The sequence below is a fragment of the Desmodus rotundus genome, chromosome 9 (assembly GCF_022682495.2).
Source record: "Desmodus rotundus isolate HL8 chromosome 9, HLdesRot8A.1, whole genome shotgun sequence".
NCBI lineage: Eukaryota > Metazoa > Chordata > Mammalia > Chiroptera > Phyllostomidae > Desmodus > Desmodus rotundus.
The window spans coordinates 6858772-6886564 of record NC_071395.1 but is presented as its reverse complement, the minus strand read 5'-3'; the positions used below and the strand labels follow the sequence as shown (position 1 = coordinate 6886564).

Here is a 27793-nt window from a genome sequence, read left to right as displayed (position 1 = left end):
ATGCCCACCGTCACTCGACCAGTACGTTGATATGTTTTAAGCCAAGATTGTCAGCTTTACAGAAATTCATTAATCTAAAGTTCACCTGTATAATCCTCGGTACACTCAAGAACGCACAAACTACTTTATATGAACTATTTTCTACTCGGAGAGGCAGTAGGGAGCCCAGGGGGTTGACTCCCAGCTCTACCACCTACTGACCCCAAGCAAATGAGCTGACTTTTGCGCCTCAGTCTCCTCGTCGGCAAATTAGATAACACCTCCCTCACATGCTGTGAGGGTTAAGCAGTCATAGGCATGAAATGGCTCAATGCCTGCCATTTGAAAAGCCCTTTGTAATAATTTGTAGAAGTCTGGAGGTTCTCCTGAAGGCTGTGCGCAGAATGACAGAATCAGATTGTAATTGCAGAAGTTATCACTATGGAGATGGCGTCCACAAGTCTGCAGCTAATTTGGAGGGAGGGGGGGTTAACTTCAGTCAAGGAAACGAGAGGCTGCTGCAACAATCCAGGCAAGAAATGAGGAGGCTTTCGCTCCAGGGTCGGTGGGAGGGGACTGAGAGAGGTGGAAGACACTGAAGAGATTGACGCAGGTGCAACGTCAGACCCAGATCACATTCAGCTGTGCGAGCTGGCGAGCCATCCCACCCTGGACTCCCGGTTTCAGGCCTGGGGGACGCTCTCTAAGGCGGGATATAGCAAAGGATGGAGGCGCAGGGAGACACACTGCGCCTCCTCGCACAACCAAAACAAGGACAACAAATTTAAAAACAAAAAACAACCAGAACTGCCAGAAAATCGAACTGTATGGAAGCCTGATAACCAAGGAGTTAAAGCAGAAACACTCACCCAGACCGGTAGGTAGGTAGGAGACGCAGGGACAGTCTCTTGGGAGCTCGCGGGGAGGTGGCGGCCGGAGGACCGGACAGGGTGAGGCAGCGGCGGCTGGCGGAGCAGGCGGCCCCACATTCGTGGGCAGATAAACCAGGGGAACAACTGGGAAGCAAGACAGACCCACAACCCAGGGTCCCAGCAGGGAAATAAAGCCTCAAACCGCTGACTGAAAACACCTGTGGGGGTTGAGGCGGCAGCGGGAGATTCCCAGACTCACAGGAGAGCTCCTTGGAGACCCACAGGGTCCTAGAACATACACAAACTCACCCACCCCAGAGTCAGCACCACAAGGGCCCAATTTGCTTGTGGGTAGCGGGGGAAGTGACTGACAACCGGCAGAGAGCGGAGCAAGCGGCACTGGTCCCTCTCGGACCCCTCCCCCACGTACAGCGTCACGTGCAGAGACCAGCATTACCCCGCCCTAGTGAACACCTAAGGCTCCGCCCCTTATTCGTAACAGGTGCACAGAGACAAAAAAAAAAAGGCCCAAATGAAAGAACAGATCAAAGCTCCAGAAAAAATACCTCTAATCAACGAAGAGACAGCCAACCTATCAGATGCACAGTTCAAAACACTGGTAATCAGGATGCTCACAGAAATGGTTGAGTATGGTCGTAAAATAGAGAAAAAAGTGAAGGCTATGAAAACTGAAATAAAGACAAATGTACAGGGAACCAACAGTGACAGGAGGGAAGCCAGAACTCATATCAACGGTTTGGAGCAGAAGAAAGAAACAAACATTCAACCAGAACAGAATTAAGAAATTAAGAATTTTAAAAAATGAGGAGAGGTTTAGGAACCTCTGGGACAACTTTAAATGCTACAACATCCAAATCACAGGGGTGCCACAAGAAGAGGAAGAGCTAGATATTGAAAACTTATTTGAAAAATTAACGAAGGAGAACTTCCACAATCTGGCAAAGGAATTACACTTCCAAGAAGTCCAGGAAGCTCAGAGAATCCCAATGAAATTGGACCCAAGAAAGCACACACCAAGGCACATCATAATGGCATTACCCAAGGTTAAAGATAAGAGAGAATCTTAAAAGCATCAAGAGAAAAGGAGACAGTTACCCACAAAGGAGTTCTCATAAGACTGTCAGCTGATTTCTCAAAAGAAACCTAACAGGCTGGAAAGAAGTATTCCTAGTCATGAAAGGCAAAGACCTACACATCCAAGATTACTCCATCCAGCAAAGCGATCATTTAGAATGGAAGGGCAGAAAAAGTGCTTCCCAGATAAGGTCAAGTTAAAGTTCATTATGATCAAGCCCTTATTATATGAAATGTTAACGGGGCTTATGTAAGAAAAAGAAGATGATCAAAAATATGAAGAGTAAAATGACAACAAACTCACAAGTATCAACAACCGAACCAAAATAAAACCAACTACTAAGCCAACAACTAGAATAGGAACAGAATCATAGAAATGGAGATCACATGGAAGGTTATCAGCTGGGAGGAAGAGGGGGATAATGGGAGAAAAGGTACAGGGAATAAGTAGCATAGACGGTAGGTAGAAAACGGACAGGGGGGAGGTTAAGAATAGTATAGGAAATGGAGAAGCCAAAGAACTTACATGTACAATCCATGGACACAAACTAAGGGGGGAGGGGATTGCAGGTGGGAGAGGGTATGCAGGATGGAGAGGAATAAAGGGGGGAAATGGGACAACTGTAATAAAATATATTTACAGTTATAAAATAAAATACATTTAAAAAAAGAAAATAACATGAGAACAAAACAAAACAAAGGATGAGCTCCAAAATCTCAAGCACCTGCACACATCCCAGAGCAAACGCCCAGGGAGCCCCAGCGGAGAAGCTGGACTGCGCAGGCGTCCAACTCCGCCGCCGAGCGAACCGCTGAAGCCATGGAAGCTGGTAAGAGATCCGTTCTTAGTCCCTTTCCAATGGGCAGGCAGGCAAAGCCCAGCGCTCTGCCCCAGACTGGAACACGTCAGCTGTTGCAGTGGTGAGCATTAAAGAGAAATCATATTGAAGACTGCAACCTTGAAGTTAATCGCGAAGTTTGCTGCAGATGGCTAATGCTTCAAAGGTGGAAACCGTTTTCTAACTGATCTGGGTAAAAACATGAACACAAGTCCCTGGCGCCGCATTCCCCATCACACAGGGCAGAGCTGCCACCGCTCAGTCCTTCCTGAGGCTCCTGGGGACTTAATTTCCCGAGGGAACTATCATGGTTACTCAACTCTTAAGACCTTAGAAAGAATCACGGTTATTTCTCTCTGGGGTCTTACTCAAAGCAAGCAACATGAACGTAAATAGCCACTAAGGAGGAACCAGGGGAAATAAACAAGCTTTTAGCCAAATGTATGAACAATTCACATTAAAAAAAAAAAAGCACTCTGGCCAAATTATTACAAAAATCAATATAAATGAGGGCAGTAGCACTGCCCTGTCACGGCTCCTGCTCATCCTAAGTGAGGACGCAGCACCCAGCACTTTCGCTGTCCCAAGGGAATTCGCAGGGGATTAGATGCTAACTTCTGCAGGCAGTGATGGAAGTTTCAGGCAGGGAGCGCCCAAGTAGGAACTGGAACGGGGCCGAGCCCGCTTCTTCCAGCCTCCAACGCTGTGGTCTTGGACGTGTCTTTGCACAGTGCAGGTAACAGCTGTGGATGCATTTAATCAAGCTGCTCTTTTAACAATTACTTTTTAAAGAGCCTTCGAAATACAATCTTCCTGTCATTCAGGAATAACTCTTTGTTTGCCTCAGAAAGCTCATCAGTCAACGATGTTAAAGTATCTTGTTTCTAATTGTAGAAATAGCCCCACCATCGACTAAGTGCCTCCTACGGAGATCCCGTGTGCCCCGTTTTCCCGGAAGGGAAAATTGAGACGTAAACGTTGGGTCGCGCTGGCCACGGTCACATGGCCAGTAACCTGTATAGTTCAGCCTTTAAACCCAGCTCTCTCTCTCTGATCCTAAAGTCTAAGTAGCTTCAACACTGGTTGTCTTCACATCCAAAACTGGATCCTGGAAAGAACTGCAGGTGAGCAAGACAAAAACCAGACCGTGACCACCTTCCAGCGTCGAGGCACCGGAGCCGAGCGGAGGGCGGCCCAGGAAAGGCATTTCCGCTCCTCGAAGGCGCCCCGCAGTTCGCATTCGGATCGAAACCGGGATGAGCACACACGCCAATTCAGGACGATGTCCCGGACATCTGTAAACATTTAGCAAAAGCAGACTTCAAAAGACACTGAGAATGTATTGCAAAATGTACAGCATTTATTCACATACAGACAAAAAGGCACAAATTCTACTAAATAGTTCAACAAAAAAATACAGCTGTCCTCAACTAGTTTTATAAATACTTTCAAAAAGGGGGTAGAAATAAATACAGGATTGGGCCATGTCATATAAAATAGTCATCTCTACATATACTTTGTTTATTTTCTGATTTTTAACTTCATGCACCTTTTTTTTTTTCAATTTTAGCTGAATGGACACCAAGCTAGGCACATAGTGAAAAATTCTCTGTACAAGGTTACAAATGTAATGACAAGTTTGTCCATTTCAAAATAATTAAGATTTGTACACAACACATAGAACCCTTCATTGAGATTTGTGTTTATAACCTAACAAATGACATTCCAGGCAACTTTACAAAAGTTTAACTAGCTACATTGACATAAACATTGATCATAATCAAAGATATTTCTTGGTCAGGATGCACAAGGAAAGATAAAGCTTAAAAAGAAAGAAAGAAAAGAGCAAATGGTAGCCCACTAGGAGAGTGCAAGTGGGTAGATAGTGGGCTGCTGCGTGGTGTCCTTGCACAGCGCCCCCAGCAGGACAGGAAATGAATTTACAAAGCTGTCCTTCCACTGTCGGAGAAACAGAGCTCTACCATTTGCATTTCAAAGCAGAAACAAAGATTGTGGGCTTTTTATTTTTGTGTTTTGTTCTCATGTGGGATTTTTTTTTAGTTTTTTAGTTTTATGTTTTTGTTTTTTTGGTTCAGCATAACTTGGAACGTTCGAAAGCTTTTCAACCTAAATGTGGGGGAAAAAACAGGTAAGGCATTATTTTTGCACAACACTAGCATTCCTAATAGTGCAAATGAATCTGGTACCTCCTAAAATGGTGAGAGGTCGTACGCTTCCTAGAATTCTGATTTTCTTTCTATGGCTTGACACATTACCCCTCTACCTGCTCCACCAAGAGCTGTCGCTGTGGCCAGAAGGTTACTGTAGATAGAGTCCACCTTCTTCTGTACTCATCAAAAGATTTTTGCTCATATGCAAAAAATCTAACTTTTAAGTTAGGCTATGAGTGATTGGACAACTTGGATTCATGAGAAATTGTAGCAACAGCTTGTCTGGACAGCAGTGTTTCAAAATGAGCCCCATAGCTCAAAAACAGTCCATCTAAAAACCTGGGTCATCCTTTCCCCTCCCCTGAATTAGCTACTACAATGTATTCAAAAAGTTAAGACTTGGTTTGAAAATGTCATACACACAACGGGGATGCATCTGATCTACTATTTGATCATCTGATAAAACTTGCATAGCAAGATGGAATTCATTAAGCCTTTTTTGTTGTGGACAATCCTCTGGAAGACTTGAAAGTTAACTATGGAACTCAAAGCATTATTCATTAAGTATCAGAATGTCCCTGCCACATGGAAACACATGTATAAATGAATCAGGAATCTGAATACTGGTATTAACAAACTACAGGGTAATTTAGGGGAAGCTGGGCTTGTTTCAAGTGCCCATAGTTCTCAATCTCATCGCTATTTAAACTTTCCTTAAGTTCGATGCACAACTACATTGAAATCCAAAGAAAATTAACAGGACCTTAACACTACCCACTGTCTTAATACACAAGCACTGCAGTGAGTGCAAAAACAACGTTGTACTCAAATTCAATGCTAAATTTATTATTGCTGATAACTTACGAGTTATTGCCATTTGCAATTAGAAAGTCCAAGTCACGAACCAGAGCCTGGAACTGACTCCAGAAAACCTACTACACTTAAATCTCTCCCGTATAAACTTGGTCAATGGTAAGAGGTTTTCGCAACGTATTGCCTTTCTATTATTTTTAAAATATAACATCTTTTTTCCTTTTTTTTCCTTTTTTCCTTGTTTTTAAGGAATCCGTTCACATGGAAGCCAGATTCCCTGACACATGCACTAGTTGGTGGCTGGCTCTGGGAAGTATGAGTCACCAGAATCTGAAGTTCATCACTTGAACTTGAACGATCATTGTGTTGTTGGAAGCTGGATGGCCACGTATTGCCAATGGCCAGGGAAATCCCAAGCCAGCCCACAGGGCAATGGTTAGGGAAGAGGAAGGTCAAGAGGACCGGTAAAAATGGGGCCTCGGGCGCCCTTTCTCACCCACAGAACTTCCTAATGGCTTCTCTCTCCACCAGTCCTACATCCACAACCCAGGCTTCAGGCAGCGGGACTGAGCGACTTGCACCCTAAATTCAAGCTGCAGCAGCTCTGCCCTGTCCCTTCAGATCTTCCAGAGATGACCTTTTTAAAAAAAACTCTCTCCTCCCCATCCGGTATATTTACACATAAATTCCCTGGAGTTCCTGAAGCTTCGCAGCTGCCCGCTATGTACTGTACGCAACATAAGCAGCCTGGGGGCCAAAGTATAAACATGACTTCAAGATCCACCACAGTCCTAGAAAATAAGTGTTATGGGCTATTTGACAGTACGTGAGGGTTTCTCAAGAACCATATCTGATTCCGTATTTTCAGGTAACCAAGAGTTTGTGCTTTGGGAAGAATACAGAGAGCAATAAAAGCTCACGAAGCTCATGTAATCCTTGCCCTCTTTAAAGACTAAAGACTTACTTCATTCATTCTCATTTTAGTGTTTAATTCAGCTTCCAGTTTAGCAGTGTCTTACGGTTACAACCTAGTCTTGTGTTTCCTCAACAAGTTGAAAATAAACACACTTTTCACCACAGTTTATAAATGACTCAGAAAAAAATTCAATCTGAATTGCAAGTAAATGTGTCTGCGTGGCTCAGGAGAGCTGGGTCTCCGCATGTCCCGTGTCGGAGCCCGACTGGCAGCCCGAGGACCGGGCCGCAGAGCCCCGTGCCAGCTCTTTCATCAAGAGGCCAAAATGCTCCTCCGGATGATGTCTGTCCGCCTGCCGATGGCGCTGCTGGCGTGCGTGCACTTCTTTTCCGACGCCTCGCTCTCGGAGTCGCTCATTTCCACGTCCGGGGCGTACCCATCATTCTCGTTGTCCGATTTCAACTTGCTTTTCGCCCTTTCCTGGCCTGGGGCTCGGCCCAGGCCCAAGTAGGGGTAGTCCGCGTGCTGGTGGCCGGCAGCCTCCTGCGCCTCGCCCTGCGGCTGCCGCTCCCCCTTCTTTGGAATCCGGAATCCGCCCCAGTTTTTCACTGGGCTGGCCGGTGTCGTAGGCACTTTGACTGCAGTCTGGGTACAGCTCACTCTGACCAGAGAGCCATTGCATTTGGGCACCGCCTCCTTCCTCGTGCCAGGCGCCGACTGCCCGGCTGCGGGGGAGGCGGTGGCTCGCACGTGGTCTAGATGCCGCTGGGGCACGTCTGTGCACCTGAGGGGCTTGTGGCTCTGTTTCAAAGGTCTGTCCTTAACGTCTCCCTTACCGAGGTCACAATGGAATCGGTGGTCTCTCCTGTGCCCAGACTCGGGCACCATCACACCGTTTTTCTGCTGTGCGGACAGGAGCCGTGCCTCTGCAAAGGTCTTTTCCAAACTCAGGACGCTCCCGGGGAGTCCCGGGCCCTCCCTGCGCCCACACAGGCCTGGCGGCCTGAGCAGGGTCTTGCCTGCTGCCCGGGCACTGCTCGGCAACGCATCTCGCTTGTGGGGCTTTTTCCGCGAATGCACCATTTGCTTCCTGAAGAAGGCAGAATGCCACTTCAGGTCCTCTATCTTGGGGGTGTCGGGGCCCACAGAAGGGCTGTTGAACAAAAGCATGCGTTCCAGCGAGGCGGAGGAGCAGGACGAAGAAGGCACACCTGCGAACACAGAGCACAAAGAGCGAAAAGTCAGGGCAGACGCAAATCCCGAGAGAATACAATGCGAGATCCTCCACGTGGCCCTGGTAACGCGAACTTCCACCCCACAGCACAGCACACAGCCACCCAGCGTGCAGAAATCTGATTTTTACAGTAAAGCTATTACCTGCCTTGAGAATCTGCAATCAGTCAGCATACAACTTAATGCTATATTTTCTAAAACGGCTGAAGTTCACAGAATTTTTCATCAAATCGCATCTTTTCAAGGAATATATTTCCCTTCAACAAAAGAGCTGAACAGATTTTCAAAGGGGGTCCATGGGGTCGGTCCATGGGCAGGCGCTGGCCCCACCAGCTGGCTGCCTGGTGCCAGAGCGGGACCTGCTAGTCACCAGTGGGCACGCCTCCCCGGACACCAGGGCAGGGACGGCAGCTTTTCCGTTTTTTCCATCTATGCCCTCCTGGGGCTACCTTGGGGATGAATGCGTGTAAATATGTGACATGAGTCAGGGAAGGTGTTTAAAATCACCCCAGAGACATAGTAAATGTCAAAAACAAAGTTTACTATTATATGTAAAACCCACTTTGGAATTAAACTAAATTGTCAACAAACATGAGGATGAGTTAAATTGATGGTTTTCAAATATTTTTCATGCAGCCCTGCCTGGTGTGGCTCAGCTGGTTGGGCATAATCCTGATGAGCAAGAGGTCGCTGGTTTGGTCCCCAGTCAGGGCACGTACAAGAAAGAGGCAACCGATCAATGTTTCCTTCCCTCTCTCTCCCTCCCTTCACCTCCCTCTAAAAATAAATAGTAAAAAAAAAAAAAATTATTTCATGCAAATCACAGTAAGAACTAAATTTCCCATTACTCAGTAAAAGCTCACTTCTCATGAAACCGTGTTGGCCTTCATCTGGCACGCACTCTGACACTTTCTATCGCATTTATTTTTAATGCCGCTGATGGGCTACTAAACTCACCTCACACCCACCAGCAAATCGTAACCCTCGGTCTGAAAATCCACTGGGTGGATTCCTGACACCTGGGGCTCACCAGAAGGGCCACATTTCTGCCGGAGCCTCAGAGCACCAAGGAAACGTGTTCTCACGCTCCTGTCCAACATGCTCTCTGCAGCGAGCAGTGAGCCACCGGGAAAACCAGGTACTGCCCGAGTCCCAGGCCAAAGCCCGGCTGAGAACCTTCCACTGAGCAGACACAGGCCAAGCATGAACGGGGAATAGGGCTGGTGACTCTCGATATAGAACTGTCCCCAAAGGGCAGGGTGTTTTATAATCTGCTGGTTTCGAGAAGCCTGCTTTCTCAAGAATCCAACGTTAGGGTCGAGCTTCCCTCCACTCTTGTTCTTTTTCTCACGGACTGAGGGAAAACACAGCTAAGAGGGATGGGCATTTTCTGACTCTGATTTCTATCTAGACTTGACTTGGACCCCCTACAGCCAGTGTGTCCACGGAGGACACTCGTCCAGCAGAATGGCCCTGCCCATCCTCAGGGACACTGTGGTCCCCCGAGTGACAGGGGGAAGTCACGGATGTGTGCACTGCCTCACTTGAATCACCCGTCTCACAGGGGAGGTGATGGGCTTGCACGAGTGAGAACACAACTGAGCGTCTAAACCTGGACAAAGAGGCACAAGGCGCCCCCTGGGGTAAGCACACCCCGGCTGTGGCTCCCGAGGGCACAGGCGCCACTCTGCGCCTGTCACACCTGGTATGTCCACATCTCGGAGGGCAGGCGCCTGGTCTTCCTTTTCTGAAGCAGCAGCAGGACTGCTGAGGGGAGGGCCACCCGACAGCCGGCGCTCGAGTGGCCCTCACCTGGTTCAGCCTCTGCCCCTCACCCGAGGAAGAACCTCGGCCGGGGAGTGCAGACAGCTGCCTGCAGCCCGTGAGAAACGACTCGAGAGAGGTCAGAGCAAATGCTCTTTACAGCGTATTTCTATAGGTGACCACTCACTACCTGACTGCTTAGCAAGGGTCACAGGAGGCCTCCAGCGTCACGGCCCCCAGCCGCCTTGCTCACAAAGGCAAAGGCATGAGTTCAAATCCGTCCGCATAATTGATGAAGAGACCGAAGTTCACTTCAAAGAATCTGAATCGAACTGCTTTTACTTATGTCACCTACTTTGAAAAATTTTAAGTTTTACAACTAAATTCTAGCAGTGGTATAAGCTTGCCACATCCAGAAATTCTTTCCTCTTGGGAATAATTATCTAAAATAATATTATTAATAAGTTATCGCCATTCAAACTACGTATGACTTCGGGAACATCATTTCATACTCCCTCAGCCTTCTCTTTGTCCCACTGACCAATTTATAGTAAGTCCTCACTTCACATCAACAGGTTCTGCGACTTTGAGCGAAACAACATATAGGGAAACCACTTTTACCACAGGCTAACTGATAGAGACTAGATGTAAGTCCCAACAGCATCTCATCAAGGTCATCCTGAAATGACGTCATCAGAGGACCTGCTGGGCCTTCTAGTCACACGTCCCTGGTTAGCTTTAGGAAAACCAGAATTTGGATTTCCACAACATAAGGCGTGACAGCTCCTTTGCTGTTTCCATGAGTCATAATCACCTACAGCCACAAAAGGCCACAGAAGCGGAGAAGTGGGGCAGCCGGGCGCGGAGACAAGCTCACCTGGGACCTACCTGTTCCACGAGTCTGATTCTGCCTGACCACATGCCACAGCTCTCTCTCTCTAAAATCCACACTGCCCCTGCTTCCCGGTGTTGGGATCCCCACGCCAGCGCGGAAAGGCAACTTTGATTCTGGACCACAAGTCCTTCCCAGATCAACAGACCCCCAGGGAGGCCACACAACTGCCCGGCTTTGTATTTGATCTCCAAGTAATTGCTGTGTTTTGTTTTGGGTTTTCTTTTTGCTTAGCCCAGAACAATGTAAAATGGAAGGCACTAAATACATAAATACTTGGTGCTGAATCTCCAAAAGATTCAAAATTCTACCTGTACCAAAATAAAGTCCACTGAGAATGTTACCTACACGTCTGCCTCGAGCACAGTCTTAAGATCTTTTCACCATACGTTACAGGTAGTAGATGCGATGCTAGATAATCCCCAAATCCTTTCTGGTATCCCCGTGATACCTCACGTTTATCAAGTGCTTTGCAAAATAGAAGTTACTCTTTCCTGGGAGCCTCACAGCAGTTCCCAGGCCTCAGCTGCGATACTCAAGTTACATGTGAGGAAACGGGGCGACTTGGAGAACTGGAGACTTGCTTCGGTTGGGGCCTGGAAGCAGAGGGCAAAGGATTCGACCTATATATAGCTGAGGCCAAATCCCTAGCCCGTTCCCCTGTATCGCAGTGCCTCCAATGCTGAAAGATTTTCTTTAATGAAAAGCCTGTGCTGCTCAGATTCTTCTGCAGGAAAGATAAAGGAAAATTAAACTATTCTCTGTCCTTAGCAGAGCGTTAGCTTCCAAACCCCTGCCCTACTGATTGACCTACGAGGGCTGAATGCATACCTGAAACTCTTTCTTGCTCCAAGAGCTTAGTGTAAAGATTGAATATCTGTTCCTGGACCTTGCACACAGATCGCTTAATCTTTTCCCTGCGGGTCACCATGTAAGTGAGGTTCCGAACCTAGAATGTAGAGAATAAAGATTCTAAGTAAGCAATACATTGTTAACAGTACTTTGCTGGTTTTTTTTTTCCTTTACCTGAGATAAAATTGTCCTACGAAAGCCTTGCATGACATCTAAAATCAAAATGTACTTTATTCTCCAATCGCTAATCTCCTTGGGGCTGCTAACGAGGATTCGGCATGTACCCCTCCCTCCCTGGGCAGCAACACGGCAGTTACATTGTGGAGGAACACCTACAAACCCCACTAAGGCCCATCTCCACCACAGCCCGCCCTGGACTCATTCCAGCAAAGAGAAGCCTGTTGGTGCCCAGTCTGGACCTGCTACCTCTCTCCAGAGGCCTCAGCTTATCACCCCTCAGGATCGCCTTCCTGGGAGCTGGAGGGTCAAAGGCTTTTGAGAAATTCAAAGCCACCTCATTATCAAGTGTCTTTTAAAGATGGAGCTAGGTGAACACAAGGTCAAGCGCCATCAGAAGAGGAGCCCCCCCAAATATTGTCCCTGTATAAGACCAAGTGGTCACCAAGAATCCAAGTAAGTGTCCTGGTCAGCTGGACACGAGACAGCCTGAAGCTAACAGGCCGCTGGTGCTCAAACAGAATGTGACGTCCACAGAACACCCTCGCTCTGCTGTGGACTCGCCGGCTCAACGTCAGGTCCAGCTGAGTCACCACTGGAGAAGCGGACGCTGCCCTCGGACTGACTCGCGTGGGAGGAACTGAACAGACCCAAGTGCTAACGGCTCCGTTTTGCATCTGATGGGCGACCCGCGACCTCATATGCAGATGCTCCCGGACCAGTGCTGACTAATCAGCATTAATTCTTTCCCTGTCTTTAAAGCCTCCCGGGATGATCCCTGTCTTTAAAGCCACCTGGGATGAGCCAGTACAAAGTGTTAACTCAAAGGGTTTGCCAATGAACCCCCTTCGACCCTTCGGTTAGATGCCACGGGCCTGAGAGCACATGCGTCACCATGCAACATGGCAGGTGCACAGTTCAGCCTTCCGGCAGGAAGGTATGAACAAGACCCAGATCAGCCCAGCTTCTACGTCGAGGCTTGACCACCCTCCTAAAAACCACGCTTTCCTCACACTTGGCAATCCCTTCCCTTGCTGCCTTCCTTCAAATACAAGAGGTCCAACAGGCCCTGGCCGGGTGGCTCAGCTGGTCACAGCATCAGCCCCATATGCCAAGGTTGCAGGTTCGATCCCCAGAGAGGGCACATACCAGAATCAACCAATGAATGCATCAGTAAGTGGAACAACAAACTGATGTCTCTTTCTCCCTTCCTCTAAAGATCAATAAATCTTTTACTCAAGAGGAGGTCTGAAGGTCACAGACCCTTTCCTTTGCAGTGAGGATGACAACGAGCCGCACACACAGGCCTGCACCTCGGGTCTCAGGCCCACCTGTCCAGGCAGTCTCGTTTGCAAGAGGACTCGAGGCACTGGCTCCTCACGGGCTCTCACACTGGCAGCGTGTGAGGAAGCAGGAGCGCCTCACTCACTGATTACTTAGCATCTTCCTGACACTTCACGTGGCTGAAAAAAGTGTATCTTATAGAGCTGACAAGTAAATCACTCCCCGTCTGAGTAAACATTCCCCACTCAAAACCTGCACTTCACGGCACAGCCGGAGACCCCTGGGCCAGGAAGTAGGTGTCCTCCATGAAAATCCTGACTGGCTGGGGACAGGGTGCTAATGGACTATTCTCTTAGGCAAGTGCTGTTCCACCCAGGGGAGACAGACATCAGACTCCAAACTTGGAAAACGAGCAGAACAATGTTCACATTAAGATGAGGAATCAGACCTCTGAAAATAGGAAACAGGAACAAATCCCGACCCCTTATGAGTAGACGGGCCACCTCCTGTTCAAGCTGTATGTACAATAAATAGAGATACTGACGTCTCTTACTTGAAATTACCCACAGAAACAGAAAACAGGAAAATGAGAGACCCAAGCTCCACTCACTTTTCAAATTTACTTTTGGTGGCTGCGGCCATTCGCCCCAGGAAAGGCTTCCACCCAGGCTGCTCATTGGGAAACCCCACTTCTATTCCCCATGATCTTTAATGAGAAACCTGCAACTAGAACCCCCAAAAGCCAAGGGCAGGGCTTACTTTCCATTGGAACAAATCAGCCCGATTGGCCCCGGCCTCACTGGTCACATTTAGCAGAGTGCACTCCAGGCCACAGACCCCTGCGCACCACCCTGCACTCCTCGCAGGACACCGAGCTGGCAGCTGTGTGCAGCTCTGAATGGAGGCTCCATCAGAAAGGCGCTGCCTGGCCCCTCCTGCACGCCACCCACCAAAGTCCCCTCCCGCTTCCTCCTTTCCTAGAGGGCAGTGAGGAAGTGCCCCCAAAATCAGCTCATGCCCTAGCTGGGTGGCTCAGTGAGTTGAAGCATTATCCATACACCATAAAGGTTGTGGGTTCAGACCCAACCAGGAGCACATATAGGAGGCAACCTCAATGTTTCTCACATTTGTTTCTAAAAAAAAAAAAAAAAAATCAACAATCATGTCCTTGGGTGATTTAAAAACAAAACCCCCCGCTCACAGGTGCCCTCTCAGACCATTTAACTCAGCCAGGCTTTCATCAGAAGCCCTGGCCCCCAGCCCCAGAGCTTCTGCAGTAAGAAGTGAGGCCCTCAAATCTGCATTTCTACTAGGTCCCCAGGTAACGCTGCTGGTTGGGGACACCACTCTGAGAACCATGGCCCTCAGGAATCCGAGAATGGGTTCAGGGATTTTCTTGAACCCCAAACAATGCTTGCCACACTACAGCTTAAGGTGTCTTATGCTCATAGACAAGTGGAGCTGCTCCAGCTTTTCAAAGGTGACTGGCCCACTGGGCAGGACAGAGCCCTCACCCCAGGGTGCCTAGCCTGATGAGCAGAGGCAGCGTCTACGTGAGCAGGTGCTCAGTGGCTGCACTCTTCACTGTGTCTCTTAGAGACAAGACCCCAGTGGGGAGGAACCGCACCGGGAGTCAGGGCCTGGGAAACTCGACACAACCACCAACCACACACCAGCGTGCATGTCTTCTTACAGGTGTGGCGTGGTCCCGGGCCCTCCTGAAATCCATTCCTGTCACCTAACGTTCTGGCCCCAGCACTGGTCCCAGGTATGCAAGGAGCCCAGGTGTGTATTTGCAGTAAAGAACATCACCATCATCGCTCACCAGCTATCCGCATTAATAAGGGCAGCTGCTGTTGACTGAGGACTGACCACATGCCGCAATCACCGTCCCAGGTAGTAACTGATTCTGTGTGCCTACTGTGAAGTGTTGCTGTGTAAACTGGGCAGAACTCTGACTTAACTGAAAGACAATGCGTTAACTTCTGGTCTGTTCGGTCAGCCCTGCCTCCGTGAGCCTTCGGCCTGATGCTCTTCATAATTACCAAGAACCACGCCGCTCTCTGGGGCATGGCAAAGATTGAACCTTTTAAAGCCGCCGCCATCACAGGCCTCATGGAAAATTTTGGAAAACGTATTTGTCATTATAATAAGCCCATTTTAAACTGCCACTAAGTACCCTGCAATCTTGTTAGGCTCTTTACTAAAGTAAGTGTAAGTAATGCCACACACACACACACACACAGATCCTGATTTATTCCCTGTTTCTCATTACATAATTGGCATCATTCTACTTAAAAAGCAACAGTGATGACTCCAAAAAAGTGTTTAGAATTTGATTATATGTGCGTGTTAATCTGAGTAACTGAAGTACAGAACAGAGTTAGTACACCACAAGCATTTTCTACACTTTTATTTTGTGGTGGTTGTGAGGCGAACACAGTCCAGACACGAGCCTTCTCGTCCTCCCTCCCGAGGACTGTCTGACTCCGCAGCGCATGCACCCGAGTACAGCGGTCGTCACACACAGCTTCTCGCCAGGGCTCCAGTCCATCCTTCTGAATCCCTTTCTCAACTCTGAACAAAAATGCCACACATACATGTGGTTGGGGGAGGCGAGGTCTTCTTCACACTCACCACCAGGGGGGGTGTGGGAGCAGGAGAGCCTCACAGCCCTCCTCTCGCGCCTGCCTGGCCCAGAGCCTAACCTGGGGGCCCGGAGCCTAACCTGGGGGCGGGGGGTCACAACAAGGTGGTGCTCAGATGGGGCCATGCAGGTCTCTTTGTGAGACCTGGATCCTTCAGCCCAGTACGTCTCTAATTTACCCCGTCTTTGCCTACACTCACACTTCAAACCATCTCCGAGTCAGTCTCTCCAGGGCAGGTGAATCGCTCCCCTCTAAGTCAGGTGCCTGGGGGAGATGCGTTAGCTCTTTCGGGTTATATGGGTGCTGCCTTTCAGCACACACAGCATCAGGCCGGAATTCGGGTCCAGTTTCTGGGCACCGATGAATTTAATCAGTCAGGGTGCTGACACAGAAGGTGCTGGAAGACCCACCCCAATTCCAGGGAGAAGCCCTGGGGGGGAGTTGGCCCACTCCTGACTCTTCCTGCAGTAGGAAGAGAGGTCTGGCCTGGGACTCAAAGGGAGAGGAGCGAGGGAGGCACAACATGGCAACCGCTGGAGGGCTGGCAGCGGCTCCAAGGCAGCCCACTGTCACCACCTCCAGCAAGGCCACCGTGTGACAAGTGGTGTGCTGAGCGGGACTAGGACCCCCACACCCACATGTGGCCACACCACAGACACACACATGTGCACACACTCGGTACGGATATACAGCCTTGGGGATGGCTTAGCACCTCACTGCCAGAACCTGTGGACAGACAGGTCCCACACCCCAGCACCCACAGCCTGCCCTGCTCCAGGACAGCCCTGGGGATGCCCCTGTGCAGCGTCCTGGAGACGAGGTAGCACAGAGGCAGCAGTGTGCCCCCCCACCAGCACCTGTGAGAGTTCCCCAGGCTGAACGAGCCCTCTCCCCACCTCCGCTGGCCCACCCTCCGCCAAATCCATTCTTGTTTTCTAACTCCAGGTGTCAGCAATTCTGGGCCCATGTTCCTGGGGCTTAGTTCCCTCTAGCTCTAGAATGGAAGGGGAGACATACCCCCAACTGGACCTTGCAGAAGAACAATAAGGATTAATGGGGAAGTATTTAAAAGTAAGTCACAGAGAAGCGCCCCACCCTGTGGTGGTCTTGCCCATCTGTACAAGTCTCCCAGCCCACAGACACTGAACCGACACAACCTCACGCTGCAGTTATGTACAGGGCAGACAGCGAGCACGCACCACCGCGCCCGGTCGGGGCACACGGTGGCCTCTGCACAATCCTCTTCACTAGGTCACTACAGGGTGTCAGTGTCGATCATTACCCTCTCCAGGTCCTGCCGCAGGTGAGTGAACAGCTGCAGCCTCCTAAACAAGACATCCTGCTCCCGCTTCGCCAGATTGTCTTCTTCATCTTTCTTTGGAGTGATCAGGGGCTTGTTGAAGTTGACCTTCCTCTTCAACTTCCAGTACTGGTACAGGAAGTCCACCACCTCCTCGGGCAGCCGCAGGGCCCTGGCGACATCCAGCAGGTTGACGAAGGTGTAGAACTCGTCTTCCAGCTGCTGCAGCTTCTGCTTCCGCACACTCACCCGGTGCGCCTCCTCCTGATTCTGCTCGAGGCTGGCAAAGGGCTCTAGCGCATTCCGAGGGGGGCACTCAGGGTCCCCATTCTCCTGAGCCGCCCCCTCCCCAAGGCTCTCCTCGGCCTTCCTGTGGGAGCTGTGCTTCGGGCAGTAGGACTTGAACTTGACTTCATCGTTCTCCGCCAAGATGGTCTTCATCTCCAGGCCCCGGTCAAAAGCACAGGTCACGTGGAAAGCCGTGCGGCAGTTCTTCACAGAGCACTGGTGAGGACAGGGGGGAACAAGAGGAGAGACGGTCACACAGGACAGTGGCTGAGCCCCTCGGCGCCACACACCCCACACACACATGCAGAGCCGCGCTGCCAGTGTGCACCGTGACAAAGCTCCCAAGACAAGTCCTAGCAGACTGACCAGCCTCGTTTTTAGTAAGGGAAGGCTTGGGAGGTAAAGAGTTCCTACACTACACCCTTAGACAAGGACCTGCAGCCCCGTGGCCCCACAGAGGCGTGACTGCACGTGCAGCCTGGCACTCACACTGTACCCGAAAGAACACGTGCTCATGTGCGGAGTACACTCGGAAGTGTGGGTGTGCTTTTTCTTTACATGTGAGCTCTTTTCTCGCTTACAGAGAAGGCTAGGATGACAGGAAGCTCCCCAGGGAGAAGGAGCACTGGTCGGGGTTTTGAACCCGCATCCTCACACCCAGCCCCAGCCAGGCAGTCCCGGCACGGGTGGCGGCTGCTCCTCAAGGCGAGGAGGGTGAAAGAAAACGCCTGAAAAGCACAAAAAACAGGCAACAAGGAGAACCCAGCCCAGGAAGGATGAGACAGGTCCACACACCCTTAGGGAACCTCTCCAAACGCTTCTGGGGCAGCAGAGGCGGCCCTGCCTGGCGATGCTGGCCGCTCAGGGCTTGGCCGCAATGGCAGAGAGCGGGGAGGACCTGATCCCACAGGAGGTCGCCCGGAGGCTAGGTGTCATCGGCAGTGCCTCCCTTCTTCCTGAGGGGCCACCTCCCACTAGCAGCCTCATCAGGCTATGATTTAGTGCCTGGAACCCAGACGGCTAGCCAGCGGCCTGGCAGGAGGCAAGCAATTAACTTCTCCCATCTGATCCCACTGGGCCAAGGCCTGGAAGAGGTTCCAGGTGGGGCGGAAGCCAGTCCCTTCAAAGCAGCTCTGTGCTGGGTGAGGCCACGTGACCCAGCTGGCCAGGGCCACAGGGACACAGAGCCCAGCGCACCAGGCGGCTGAAAAGCTTCATTCAACTCACTCAGCAGAGCCCAAGCCCACGACCACGAGTGGCAGAGGCCAGAGCTGGGGCTCTCCCTGCAGCCTCAGTGTTTCAGGGGGAGGCGACTCTGCCAGTCAGAACTGCCTCCATCATTACGAAGTCCCTTTGTCCATAAGCACAGACAACCCGACTCCCTTCGCCATTCCCTCATGGCCAATGCCCAAAGCACACGACCTGACAGAAATCTGTAATTTTACATATAAATAACCTCAGTTCCGAGAAATGTGTGAAGTCGGCTTCAGTGGCAGAACACACACATGCCCACCTGGCTACCGCCACCAGGACCTGGGGTGCCCCACCCCCTAGCACCCAGCCAAGTGGGCAGCAGAGACGGGAGTGGACGCCTGAGACACTGCACGGTCTGCCATTGGCTTAAACCGCACTTGACCCAGGCACTCCGGGCCTCCAAGAACGAGCTGCGGCGGAATGTTTACACAGGGCTTTGTAGAGACGCCAAACGGCCTTCCTCCGGGTTCTCCGATTCAGGCTGACTCAGCAAACAGATGTTACAGAAACGTAAACCCAGGCCTTCACAGCTGCAGACGTTTCAGAGAGGAATTCTTTAATAAAAATCAGTCCGTTCTGCGCATCAACCTTCCCTGGCCTGTTCTCTGAAGGATTAATGTTCTGGGAAAACGAGGTCAATGGCCACAAAAAATGTCATCTTATCATCTCTCTTCACAAGAGGAAGGAGGATCCTGCTCACCCATCTCTGGCGAGCATCAGCTGAGGACCAGGGGCCGTGCTGGGGGGAGGGCATGACTCCACCCTCCCGAGAATGTCAGGTACCTGGGGAAGAGCTGATCTCCCCTGTCCTGGGCTTCCCTCTGCTCATTTCTGCGAGCACCCAAATGGACACACACGGGCACACATCCCAAAGCCTTTTTTTATTTTGAGGCTTTTACACATTTTCTACTCCATCTTCTCCTGGTACAACTCTCAGGTCAGAGGCTTTCTGTCGTGGTTTCCTTTTAAGCAGATTCTATTCGCACACAAAAATCCGCACTATTTTCAAGGTCCGCAAGCCAGATCCCACCAGCTGTCTCATGCCTCACCCTCTGAATACTTGCTCCGGATTCTTGAACACCAGTGAAAATGAAAGAAAGCAGAACTACTTGGCGTATAAAATGAAAAAATTTAAAAACCACCAGTCAATGGGTACGTCAGCAAAAGAAATATTTATCAGCCAAATACAAACTGGATTTGCCAAATGAGGTCACTTCTTTAAAACACTCAACTGGCAGTTTTGCGGAGCTCCTGGAGTAAATGTGCCAGGGGGACAGAGGAGACCACGGCCCTGAGCTGCTACCTGACCTTCAGGGCCCAGGTCAGCCGCAGGCAGCATTTGCAGACCTTGGAGGAACCTCACTTCAGGACTCTGAAGTCCTGACTATGTAGAGATGCCAACAAAGTGAGGACCAGGAAGTAATGTCTCAAGTGGAGCTTTAGAGAATATGAAAAGACAGCACGCCATCTACATGCTCCCCTTCCTTCTCTCCGCCTGAAGATCCTGTGCACTCGTCTGTGTACAGACAAAGGAAAAGCAGGCGAACGCGCACACACGAGCAACAGGGTGTGGGTGCACGCACACACGCGCGCGCGCACACACACACACACACACACACGGTGCCGTAGAGAACCAGCTGTCCAGACCGGGTTCGGGGCAGCACCTCGAGGGGTCCCTACAGCTGGCTGGTGCCCCAAGGAGCCTGGTTAACCAGACACAGAAACAGTAGGATGCCAGGCTGATGTCACACGGCTGCACCTAAGGCATGACACCTGTGAGCACGCCTGGAAAAGCAGCAGTGCTGGGCAGCCAGAGGCGGGTCTGCTATTTGGCAAGTAAACAGGTAAGACGGTGGCCGACCCTCCAGAGTCAAGACTGGTTCTTCCCCAGAGGCTTAGGCCAAGGTGGGAGCAGACAGAGAGCAAGCAGACAAAATGGGCCATCCTCATGGCCCAGGCGGAGTCTGAGCCACCCGGTGGTGGCTAAGCTGGGGTTCTGCTTGCACAGGACACAATCCACCCACAGGCTCAGACTGTGCCAGAGCCACTCCTAGCCACCTCCAAAGAATGTGAGCCCCTCATCCTCCTTCCTGGATTCTAGTCCCATCTCCAAATCCCCAGAGTTCCCAGAGCCCCCGCTCTGCTCCCTGTGACACAGGAAAGGAGATGAAGCCCTGGGGCCAGGCTGTACCTGTATGGAGGCCCCGCACTTCTCGTTGCAGAGGCTGCACACCAGGGCCCACCGACTGCTGGGGATGTGAGACACCTTCGTGATGGGCTCCATCTTCTCGGGGCTGCCGATGCTCACCTGGGGACCCAAGACAGAGCAAGAGAGTGTGGCAGAGGCTGGCAGACAGACGAGGGCTGAACGTGGGGGCAGAGACGTCAAGACCATCGCCTGCCTGCGCCCTCCCCTCAGCCGTGCAAGGGCGCTCGACCTCCCAGACAGGCAACCCCTACTTTAAGCATCAGGACAGCCCCAGGGCCTTCCCCGCCAGGCGCCCAGGGACTGATGGGCTCAAACGAGCGAGCACTCCCTTCCCACCTGAGTGTCCGCCCAGGCCATCCACTAGGCCTCCAGCCCACAGTGGCATGATCAGGACTGGAGATGGAGCAAGTCAACAGACAGTGACTTTCACATCTCTGTCACTGAGGAACACCACTCTCTTCAAATTCAAAAGATTACTACAGGGTGGAAAACGACCAAAACAAAATGAGCTCTCCCAGCATGTGGGCTGGATCGCTGACCTGTGTCCCTGTGAACAGCGAACCATGAGGTCCGGTGCCACCAAGACCCAAGGCATAAAGCCGAAGCCACAACCCAAATCGTCACCAGATCATTCTCCTTAGGAGGAAAAGGCACCAAAAATCACACTAAAAAAAAAAAAAAAAAAAAAAAAAAAAAAAAAAAAAAACCTCTGAAATTTGAATCACAAATGATATTCTCACAGTGAGCCATGCAAATTAAATTAGTCAAGGTCTGGGACTTGAGATAAATTACACCAGACCTGAAATTAAAAAGGTTGTGGCTAAGGGAGAATTTTAATCAGAATCACCAAAGCATGACCCAAAGCAGCGGCTCCTTAAGCACGATGGCACCGCGTGTGCGCGGCTCGCAGGCACCATCCATCCTAGGGAAGGACACGGCCGGGAGGCGGCCCCGCTGGAGGGTGGCCTGGGAGGGACATCTGCATCCAAGTCTGCACCCCATCCAAGGTGCTGCTGCTCCCAGTGAGCACCTCCCTGGACGAATCCCGTGATGAGATGATGCTGTGCTGGACACTCAGGGCAAGGGGGCAGCAGGAACCACTTCACAGGTGTCTTTGTCCTTGTCAGCTACCACCTGGCCTATTGATGAATGCCCCTCCCCCAACCCAACCAAAGCCAGGACCCCTAGGCCGAGCCCCTTAAGCCCATGCACACCTACCTCAGGGATCCACAGAGCACAGCTGACGTGGACCCACTTGGTTCCACTGCGGGTGGGCTTCATGGCTCCGCCTTTCTTGGGACACAGCAAACACTTTGGCTGCACGCCCAGGGCACACGTCCTGCACAGCCAACTGCCCTCAGGGACCTTGAGGATTCCGTAACAGGCCTGCAGGGCCCCAGCACGCCCCCAAGGAAGAGAGGGAAAGAGAGGAAGGTTCATTTTTCTCATTACAGCTATTAAATTTACACCATCTGGAAGGGTTTTAACAGGCCAAGCAGCAACACAAGCACCGCCATGCCCACCTCGCAGGGACCCCGCCCTTCAGGAAAAAGCAGGGGCCTCAGCGCAGGGAGGCATCTGACACACCATGGTGCGGCGCACAGCGAGTCCCACGCGGTTCTGTAGATGCCCGGGGACAGAAGGTCTGCAGCGGAGCTGCTGTCCTGAGGACACCCATCCACCCCGAGTCCTGGAACACTGAGCAGTGAAGCCTCGGAGCCGCCTCCAGTCAAAGCAGGGGAAGTTGGCTCTCCCTGCCTTCTCACATGGGTGGGATTTAGAGTGAGGAAAAACACAAAGTGACCTGAGAGTCTCCCAAAGCTAGACAGTAATGGAAGAACCAGAGCGAAGGAGCACCCTTGTTCCCCAGGCCCAGCCAACACTCCTCTAACAGGATCCCACTCGGCCCAGAAAAATGAGACTTTCTGGACAAAAAAAAATGAGACTTTCCGGACAAAAAGAATTTGGTCTTTTTAGGTGATACTGAAAGCCTGCTTTGCACAAGACGGCAACATCACACAGGACAGCGAGACTGCAGAAATCAAGGCTTTACAACCGAAGTCACTAAGGAGGCTCAAGGAAAGAAAGGGCAGGTGTTACACAAGCCAAGAAGCAAAACCGTGATGGTACCGGGAGCACAGGCAGAGCCTCCTGAAAACGCGGACTGCAGGACTTTATCCTCAGATGAACCACAAGCCAGGCAGTTGGGAGACACAGCAGCGCGCCTCCGACGCTCCAGACAGGAAAGCACGGCCCCTGCACTCCGAGTCAGGACGCTAGCCGGAAACCACAGGACGAGAGCAGAGCGCGGCGGGTCGCGCTGAGCCTGGAGCTCAGAGCTCAGGGCGTGCGGGGGTGAGGGAGGGGTGGGGGGGGAGCTGTGAACGAGCTGCTGTCAACACAGGCTCACTGGGGGAAAATGCTTAATAGAGCCAAGTGGCACGATTAAGGTTTCAAACGCTAAAAGGTTTCTATCAAGCATTCTAGAGAAAGACATTTGAAGAGGTAATTTTTTTTACTGGAACAGCAAGTCTAAACAAAATTAAAAGATTAAATAAAATATGCCTTAAAGTCAAGCCATGGAGAACATCTCAAAAGAAAACTGAGCCACAAGGAAAGGCTAAGGAAGCGGACGCAGCGGCTGTGGCATACCGAACTGGACCAGGCGCTGCGTGTGGCCCAGAGGCCCCCAGTTCCAGGTCCCACTGCCACCAACCCACAGTGGGGGACCCTGACATCAGTCAACTCCTCGAAGAAACAGGGGGTTTAAGGAGTTTCCAAGTAGAACGCTTTTTCCCCAAACAAAATTTTTCTCAGGGGGGAAACAGTGAAATAGCAATCCAGTAAAACTGCAACGTCACCCAAGGTACAGTGCCAGCAACAACGGCCATCACACTGCTCGCGACACCGACAGCACACGACCACCACGCGGACCCCTGACTGTCCCTAAGGAACGCCCTGGACCCTCAGAGCTGAGACGGGCTCAAGGGAGAGACGTGCATCTCCCGCCTGCCTGTCAGAATAAGCAGGACGGGACTGGGCGCTCAGGTGTGCAGCAGCGGGAGGCCGAGGCAGACACGTTATCCTAAAGAAAACGGTAGTCCAAGAACTCGCCCGAGCAACCTCCACACAAGTCTGAGTTAGGGTCTACGTCTCAGCATCGACAGGTGAATTCAAAGAAGTGCCTCCGGGCAGCCTTTTGTATTCCAAGAGCGCACGCCAATGAAGTCCGGCTTCGTCGCTGCGTTAGAAATAAATAAATGGAAGAGGCGTCAAGGACTGAGACTGTCCCAAGCTTCTTTACCCGGCGTCCATCCTCACTGAAGGCTAAGGATTTACCCTGCCACGGAAGGCAGCGGGCACCACCCAGTACCACTGGCCTCCACCAGGGTGGACAGGAAGGCAGTCTCCGGAAAAGAGAACTCTTTCCTCTTCCTAATGGCTCAGTTTACACACCGACACCCGAGCCGACACCGTGGGTTAAGTTGTATCCCGAAAGGTTACGCGACAGCCCTGACCCCAAACCTCAGCACGTGATGTCTTGGCAAACAGGGTCGGTGCGGAGGCCATCAGCTTGCAAGTGGTCCCCTAACCCAACAGCACCAGCATCCTTGCAAGAGATGCCTGCTGTGAAGGCAGCACCCATGGGGAAGACACCCCATGACAAAGGCAGAGACCAAGGTGTGCAGCTCAAGTCCAGGAACGGCAGCCAACTGCCAGAAGCGGGAGGGGGGGGCGGGGGGCGCCGAGGCGGCTCTGGACGTCCAGTCTCCAGAACTGCAGGCGAGCTGCAGCTACTTTGTGCCCCGCCCCCGGATCGTGGCCCTCCACTACGGTAATCCCGGGAAACCAATGCCGCTAACTCACCGCCTTGTCAAGGTTTTCTCAGTGTTCCCACTACCTCAACGCGGAGGCTGGAGCGGGGCAGAGGGGCTCGTGCACCCTTGTGAGTAACAAAGCCTGACTTCTGTGGGCAGAGTGAAAACACGTGAAGGAAGAGAGCCCCACGGAAGAATCTATTCTTCTGGTCGTCAGAGCAGCAAGAAACACTTCAGACACTGGGACAGCCAGTTAGGGACAGCAAGACTCTGCCTCGCTCAGGGCGACAAGAGCACGGGCCCCTCTGGGCGCCCCCCACCTACCTGGTGCACGCAGATGTTGCACTTGTCACAAAACACCATCTCGTTTCCGTCCTCACCGTCTGGCGACTGGCAGACGTCACACACGACGTCCTCGTCGTACTCGATGCCCAGGCCCTCCTCCGTCTCAATGGCGTGGTTCATGTTGTCGTAGCAGCGCTGCTCGAACTCCTCCAGGACCCGCTCCATGGTGTGCTCGTCCAGTTCGGGCATCCCTGAGGGACAGGCCCCGGGCCCTGGTTAGTAATAAACCCATTCCCACCACCACCACCCAGCAACCACGCGGGCCTGTGTGGGAGTGACTCAGTACAATGAACAGGCAACAGAGAAGTAACTGGTGCAAGGGCCGCCCCTACCCCACCCCAGGAAGGGTGTCTGAATGAAAGGGCAGAAGGAGTCTTCGGGGCAGCCAGCCTGTTGGGCACAGTAGGGGATGCAGTGTGGGAAGTACAGAAGTGAAAGACAAACCCAATAGACACGCGGATGTTAACCGCAGTTTGTTCAAAGGTCATTTTGTTACAATGTTAAACGTAAGCGATCAGATCACCGAAGCCACTTCGAATTCATGACCCCAGATTCCGATTTGGGTGTTTTTGGATAACATTCTTCACTTGCTGCTTTTAACGGCGCTCGAAACAGATGCCACTGTGATAACTGGGTGCTGGCAGCGGCTCAGCCCTCCTCCCCCTCCGAACTGACTACAGTGAGAGGCACAGTCCATCAGACCCTCAAAAGGCCAAAACACTGGGAGTGTGGAAGGGAAGGAGACCCCTCATCGTGAATCAAATGCAACGCAGTCTTGGCAAGAACGAGCGGCATTTCCAGCGGTTCTCCTGGTTACAGCCAGCGTTGGGGTGAGACTCCTATTTTCTTCCACCTGTGGCCCTAGCCCAAACTTCCCACCACGAACACGCCCGTGCAGGAGGAAGACACGGGGTGCAAACACGGTTCGCCCAGAACACCGACGTGGCAAGAAACAACAGACATGTCATTAGAGCCAGCAACAACTTCCACTCACTACTGTAAAGTTACAACTATCAAATTTGCACTTCCTGGGTTTTTAAAAAACGGAGAACACATCAGAGTTGACACTGTGATAAGCTCTAAACGCAAATCCCCAAAAGCAGCCCGCCGGCGCCAGCCAGCCCCGTCAGAGCGCGATGGGTTGTGGGAGGCCAGGCACTTTCACCTCACTTCCTCCTGCCGCTCTGGAAAACACCACTGGCTCTGAAATGCAATCCTATGCCCTTAATTACTTTTTACCATTAAAAAGCCAATGAAAGCACGTGTTCCATTTACGCTACAAAAACTGCGTTCCTACTGGGCACTGCCTCTCAATCAGACGGCTGAGCCCAGGACCCATGACTAAACACCCAGATGGTGCCCGTGTCTCCGCTGTACCCTCCGCCATGGCACAGAGCACCTTGTCAGGCAAGCACACCCCTGGTCCTTGCAAAGCTGCCACAAAGCAGGACTGTGTGGTACAAAGCTGAAACACAGCATTCGTCTCCAAGAGTGTTCTGAACACCTCAGAACAGCTTTTGGGAAACAACCCCTTGGCTTGCTAACATTCTGGTCACTAATACCCAAAGAAGGAACCACGAGGAAGGTCCTGTTGTGTATCAAAATACCAACTTCCCCAGCTCAGTCCACACTCCAGCTCCCAGTCGGCAGGCTGGGGCAGCCTGCAGCACAGCAGTAAGCACCCAGCACGTGCCAGCCCTGTGCTGAGCTCAGGGAGGACGCAAAACCAAACCACAGTCTCTGTCCTTCGAGGATCTGAAACCAAGCACAAACACCTCGTAGCGCCTGGCTCTGTGCCAGACTGCGGATGGGAACCTGTGCCCTCCCTCGCTGCCCAGCCCAGCTGGGCCCACGCACAAATGTTAATCACTCCTCAAGGTCTCTCACACAAAGCCCAGACGAGACCTTGCCGTCTCACTCACCACGCATCAGGTGACCCTCAGCACCCATAGTGCACAGAGATGACACCTGGGTGCCCTGTGGTCTCTGCCCAGGGAGACACAGTGAGTAAGGTAGAGGCTCCAACCTCTACACAGAGAAGAAGCTCACAGAAGACAGGTGGTGACAGGCAGCACATCAGCTGGGCGGGGCTCCACGGGCAGAGGGTACAGAGCCCCTCGGGGACAGGAAGGCACAGCGCTTCGGAGCAGGACTTGGTGAGGGAGTCGCTGAGGGGGGAACGCAGTGCTGTGTCTGCCGGGTGAGCCTGGCTGCAGCAGACTCTGTGTTGAGTAACAGCAGGCCACAGTGCAGAACGAGTGAGCTGAACTGGGCTGCAGGACAGAAGAGCCTGGGACCTTCTGAGGTCATAGGACAGCCACTTCATTTCTCAGGTAGGTAAGACCAGGGCCGCCCCCAAGTCCATCTCACCGTGCCCGCCACAGGCGGGCAGTGGTCCCCTAAAACAGCCCGTGGCCCTGAGCCGGACAAGCCACGATGGAGCCAGCATCCCTGGGAGCGTCTAGGGCTTGCCTGTGTGCCCACACAGTCCTGCATGCATTGCGAGCTGTGCGGCCACGGCCTGGGGGCCCTCACCCATCTCCTTGAACTCCTCGTTGGTCAGCTCCAGCCAGGCAGCATCCATGTCGTTGAGGTCGTAGCGGCACACACCATCGGCCAGCGCACGGATGTCCACACCGCCCAGCTCGGGGGGCTCGGGGCCTGAGGAGACGATGTGTTTCTTGGGCCTGATGAACATGAGGGATTTCTCTTCCGACACAACCCTAGTAAACAAAGATCAAGGCAGCTGGGTTATCCTCTCTGCCAGAGAGGCCATCTGTCCAAAGGCCCCACGGGAGACCCCGCCTCCACCTACAACCCAGGGCATCACCAGGTGAACAGGCTTCATACCCTAACGCCACACTAATAAAACTAAGTTCGCGTTCTTACAGCACCCAAAATGGAAAGAGATATGAGTGAAATCACCACAGAAGTCCTCACACCCTAGCTTCTTCCCCGGGCCCAGCCACCACCCACAACAGCCATTGCTGTGTCCCCCGAAGAGTCCAGGGCCATCCATTACATCGCTTCCCCCACCAGGCCCG

The 27793-nt window shown here is 51.8% G+C and overlaps 2 protein-coding genes across 9 annotated transcripts in view; one reads left to right on the top strand and one right to left on the bottom strand.

The window, feature by feature from the left end:
- SCLT1 (sodium channel and clathrin linker 1) overlaps positions 1 to 6117 on the top strand; it is a 107868-nt gene extending 101751 nt beyond the window's left edge. For all 4 annotated transcript variants that reach the window (XM_045202261.3, XM_045202259.3, XM_045202260.3 and 1 more), the window contains one exon: positions 6019 to 6117. In XM_045202261.3, coding sequence (XP_045058196.2) covers positions 6019 to 6117 — 99 coding nt within the window. The remainder of the gene's footprint in view (positions 1 to 6018) is intronic.
- JADE1 (jade family PHD finger 1) overlaps positions 4126 to 27793 on the bottom strand; it is a 54002-nt gene continuing 30334 nt past the window's right edge. For all 5 annotated transcript variants that reach the window (XM_053930738.2, XM_024568701.4, XM_024568703.3 and 2 more), the window contains exons 5-11: positions 27285 to 27472; positions 24729 to 24940; positions 21805 to 21972; positions 20569 to 20685; positions 16818 to 17339; positions 11406 to 11523; positions 4126 to 7896 (exon numbers count right to left, since the gene is read on the bottom strand). In XM_053930738.2, the coding sequence (XP_053786713.1) occupies positions 6998 to 7896; positions 11406 to 11523; positions 16818 to 17339; positions 20569 to 20685; positions 21805 to 21972; positions 24729 to 24940; positions 27285 to 27472 (2224 nt within the window). In that variant the 3' untranslated portion in view covers positions 4126 to 6997. The remainder of the gene's footprint in view (positions 7897 to 11405; positions 11524 to 16817; positions 17340 to 20568; positions 20686 to 21804; positions 21973 to 24728; positions 24941 to 27284; positions 27473 to 27793) is intronic.